The 4,373-nt window shown below is 43.3% G+C and overlaps 1 protein-coding gene across 5 annotated transcripts; it reads right to left on the bottom strand.

The window, feature by feature from the left end:
- Positions 1–296: 296 nt before the first annotated feature.
- LOC139537490 (uncharacterized) lies at positions 297–3,970 on the bottom strand. Of its 5 annotated transcripts, XM_071338860.1 has the most exons (10): positions 3,219–3,970; positions 2,955–3,131; positions 2,803–2,864; positions 2,634–2,720; positions 2,505–2,546; positions 2,263–2,436; positions 2,148–2,183; positions 1,493–2,049; positions 1,099–1,211; positions 297–1,004 (listed from the first exon to the last, which is right to left on the bottom strand). In XM_071338860.1, exons 1-7 carry the CDS (start codon positions 3,280–3,282, stop codon positions 2,148–2,150), a joined length of 642 nt encoding a protein of 213 aa, XP_071194961.1. In that variant the 5' UTR covers positions 3,283–3,970; the 3' UTR covers positions 297–1,004; positions 1,099–1,211; positions 1,493–2,049. The 5 variants fall into 5 exon arrangements, 4 of the variants coding, with proteins under 4 accessions (XP_071194961.1, XP_071194959.1, XP_071194958.1 ...); XM_071338858.1 differs by having other exon boundaries at positions 2,148–2,436; XM_071338857.1 differs by having other exon boundaries at positions 1,493–2,436.
- Positions 3,971–4,373: the final 403 nt, after the last annotated feature.

Raw genomic sequence — 4,373 nt, 5'->3', positions numbered from 1 at the left:
AAAATGACAGATGTGGGGCATTTCGTGAAATTGTACTTCAGTATGGTTTCATAAACAAAGACATGCTGATGTGCCAGAATATTAAGTATCACATTGTCATAAGTATCAAAACTGTAAAAACAATATGTAGCTTTTCTGCAGAAAGAACCAGCCTCATAAATTTATGACTTTATCCTTTTTCTTCAGTGTGGCCCTAGTACTCTGTCATATAAACAAATACACATTCCATATGAATATAAAAACACAATGTGTAACATTATGTTCCTTTATTGAATAAGGACAAAACAAAGCAGGTTTTGGTCATGGCTCCTTTCGAAACTGAAGTCACAGTGACTCTACAAGATGGAAAGCACAGAATCCAAGCATATTATACAAAATGATACATACACATTCAAAGGTCTGTATATAACACACCCTGCATGTCTGCACACTAAAATAAATGCAGGACAAATCCATACACATCAACTGAACAGACAAATGAATGGATGCAGTAGCCTCCCTGCAGCCTTGTATTACACACAGTATACCGCACAAACATCATAAGAGGCCAAATTCGTCAAAAAACGAACCCAAAAAAACCCAAATTCCTCTGCCACCGCAGGACATATTTAACCAAAATTGAAAGCACACATACTAACTAAAATAATTCAACACATATTGGTCCCTCAGCAGCCGACCACTGTCGTCATCAGGGAAGATTGCCGGATTGTCCCAGTCCATGGCTGGTGGCACTCTGGGGGCCCTCTCCTTCCTCAGGCAGGCCACATTGTGGAGGACAGCACAAGCCACAGTAATATCACATGCCCTAACAGGGCTGACCCTTAATTTGTGAAGGCAGTGAAAGCGTGCCTTCAGGAGGCCAAAGGTCATTTCAACTCTGGCCCTGGTCCTGGCATGGGCATGGTTGTAGGCCTGCTGTGCTTCCTGGGGGTCTGTGAAAGGTGTCAGGAGAAAAGGCTGGCAGCCATACCCCCTGTCTCCCAGCAACACACCAGAGAATTCACCTGTCAACACAAAATCTCATCATTACTACCTCATAAACACAGTGATATTCTTGACACAGCCATGATGGTTATAAATAGGGGTTGTGTGGCTTACCTTGTGATAGGCACTGATAGATTTCAGAGGCCCGAAAGATTCTGGAGTCATGGACTGAGCCAGGCCATTTTGCCACAACATTGCTTGATCACACAGTCAGCATTGCAGACCATCTGAAATCATAAGATGAGGAATATTACACCAATCAATGCACATCACTGGCAATGCAGAGTGTTCGTCAATGGACAATATCAAAAAGTTATGTTCACCTGAACATTAATGCTGTGAAAGGATTTCCTATTCACAAAATCGGCCTCATGGGCACCTGAGGGGGCTTTTATCCTTATGTGTGTGCAGTCCACTGCACCAATGACATTGGGGAAACCTGTCACACAAAGTAATGAGTATCCTACTATGTGTTAACAGTTGTCCTGTAATTTGTAGATCCTCTTACCTGCAATCCTATAGAACTCCTCTTTGATGTCACAGAGTCTTCTGTGGCCAGGGAAGGAGATGAAGACATCTGCTAATGCTTTGATAGCCAGACACACACTCCTTATTGTGCGGCAAATTGTGGCCTTGTTCAGCTGTTCTGCATCCCCCACTGAGTACAGGAAGGCTCCACTAGCAAAAAAGCGCAAGGCCACACAAACCATTTGCTCCACACTCAGTGCATGGCTCCGTGCAGTGCGGTGCTTAATCCTGGGACCCAGTAGTCTGCATAGATACCTGATGCCATCTGCAGAAAACCTGTATCTTTCATATAGATGGTCATCAGGGAAGGCCAGTGGGTCCAACCGGTCCCTGAAGACCCTTTCTCGCCTGAAGGCTCTCCTCAGCACAAGTGCTTCTTCATCCACCACATCTCGCACGAATGGGCATGCCATTGTCAGAGCAGAAAGGAACACACAATTTTGGGCCTTCATATAGGCTAGTGGCCACACCTGGTGCTGGGGGGGGGTGGGCAAAAGAGGGCGATGCCTTATAACGATGACTTGGTTGTACTGATTGCTGGGAAAATAAAAAAAAACTTAGAAAGATGCCACCGTCCTGTGTGCTCACAATAAGAGCTCATATGTCATGGCTCACTTGACTTTACGAGAATATACCTAATTTTTATTTTGAGCTGTGTCATCTTCTTGGAGCTGGGGGAGGAAAGAAAAATAATGATTAATACATTTGTGTTACAGTTAGCATACAGTGTACATTGAAGGCATATCTCACCTCCCTCTCAAGTTTTTTTATTTCAAGGTCCAGTTTCCTAATTGTCCTCTTTTTTATTTCGGACTCCAGTGCAAGATTTTCCATCTTTTTCTTCTTGTACTGAATGTCTATGTCTGCCAGTTCTATTTGGCGCCGGAGGTGGTTGCCATACAACTTTCTGATAGCTTGTGAGCTCTGTGAACACAATACAATTAGCGCAGCTGGAATTTGGCAGGATGTGGTGTCCTTTTATTAATACGCACTATGTTGCCAGGCTGGTTTTCCCACTGTATAGCATCTGGGTCCTGTAAAAGAAATTAGATTTTTTGATTTTGATGAGGACTCCTCACCATTGTAGAGTAAATAGTACTTTCACAGTCTTAACATGATACCTCATGCCTTCTGGAATCCAGAGAGATGGTCTCCTCCTCATCATCGTCTCCATCATGTGCTGTTGCTGCTGCACTGGGGCCTTCACCCTATCACATTTAATCGGATTCATATTGAAGCTAGTAGACAAGACATGCCAGGCCTACAGTATGCCTTTGATGGAGTACTCACTGGATCAGCATCGTCTGGTGCTTGTGCTGGTGGCTCTAACAGGAACACAGTGCTGCCAGACACTGCAAGGCAATAGGTAAACCAAAGTCAGACAGTCCAAATTGATTCAATATGAATGTGGTTGTATCCCATGTAGAGATGGAAGGACATACCTTGAATGAAGCGGGTGGCATCTTGGGAGGAACCTATGCTCGTCTCTTTCCCCCCAGGGATCCCCTCTAAGACGGGCCTGCCTTTATTTAGCTCCAAGGCCATGTCCTCTGCTGGGGTAAGGTCAGCCTTTGGTGACCCACCACCCGTGCCTTGTCTGTGGGTATTCTTTTTCACTGCTAAAACAGTACAGACAATGTGTGAGCAGGCACCTTCTGGGTACAATATATGCTTGTGCTTTGTTAAATATTAGTCAGGGACCATACCATTCTGCAGAATGTTCTTGTATTTGATTTTGACCTGCTGCCATGTCCGTTTTGGCCCGTTCATGTTTAATCTACACACACACACACACACACACACACACACACATTTAATGGAGTCACACTGCAAAAAATTACTTGGTATTTTTGTCTTGTTTTCAGTAAAAATATCAAAAAATTTATCATAGCTTTATACAGTGTGATGGAGTTACTTTACACAATTTCACTCATATCTGCAGTGCATTTCAATTAAAAATTTAACCGTTTCATAATTACAGTACAACTGCATTTTTGGAGATGTGAATTAAATATTTGAATTGTAATTGTGATGTTTCAGCGGAGCGGTGAGTGTGTAATTGTGCACTACTTACGCATTCAGGCGGTCTGCAATACTTTGCCACGCTTTTTCTCTTTGCTTTATCACTGTGGCGGTGTTGCCTTTCTTCTTAATTATATCTTTTACCTCCTCGTATGCCTCCATGAGGATTTGTGCTTCCGACGGGGAAAAGTACGCGGCTCTAGTTGCCATGGTAAATCAGTTAATCTGTGATCTGTGGCGGGGTCTATTTGAGTGAGCCGTGAGCGCGCACCTATCCAGGATTGGTTTCACCTGGCTTAATGAATCCGTGTCTGCTCATCCTGGCTTGGTCTTTGTGCAACCAATTAAGCCTGGACGCACATGTTTTGGCTTCATTGAGCTCAGCTGAGTCATTTATCCCGGATGTCTTAATTCTACTTTTGTGCAACAGGCCCCAGGTAGGCTAGTTGAGAACAAGTTCTCATTTACAACTGTGACCTGGCCAAGATAAAGCAAAGCAGTGTGACACAGACAACAACACAGAGTTACACATGGAATAACATGGAAAAAACAATAAACAAGCCAATAACACAATAAACAAGTCAATGACACAGTAGAAAAAATAAAGTCTATATACAGTGTGTGCAAAAGGCATGAGGAGGCAGGCAATAAATAGGCCATAGTAGCGAAGAATTACAATTTAGCAGATTAACACTGGAGTGAAAAATGAGCAGATGATGATGTGCAAGTAAAGATACTGGTGTGCAAAAGAGCAGAAAAGTAAATAAAAACAGTATGGGGATGAGGTAGGTAGATTGGGTGGGCTATTTACAGATGGACTATGTACAGCTGCAGCGATC

The sequence above is a fragment of the Salvelinus alpinus genome, chromosome 13 (assembly GCF_045679555.1).
Source record: "Salvelinus alpinus chromosome 13, SLU_Salpinus.1, whole genome shotgun sequence".
NCBI lineage: Eukaryota > Metazoa > Chordata > Actinopteri > Salmoniformes > Salmonidae > Salvelinus > Salvelinus alpinus.
This window is presented reverse-complemented; position numbering and strand designations above follow the sequence as displayed.

Bases quoted from the DNA above. Each gene is read 5' to 3' on its own strand.
- LOC139537490 (XM_071338857.1), bottom strand. From the start codon at position 3,282: ATGAACGGGCCAAAACGGACATGGCAGCAGGTCAAAATCAAATACAAG. The intron at 3,132-3,218 runs GTATGGTCCCTG...GTACTGTTTTAG, and splicing joins CAAGAACATTCTGCAGAATG to CAGTGAAAAAGAATACCCAC. The intron at 2,721-2,802 runs GTGAGTACTCCA...TAAATGTGATAG, and splicing joins CACCAGACGATGCTGATCCA to GGTGAAGGCCCCAGTGCAGC.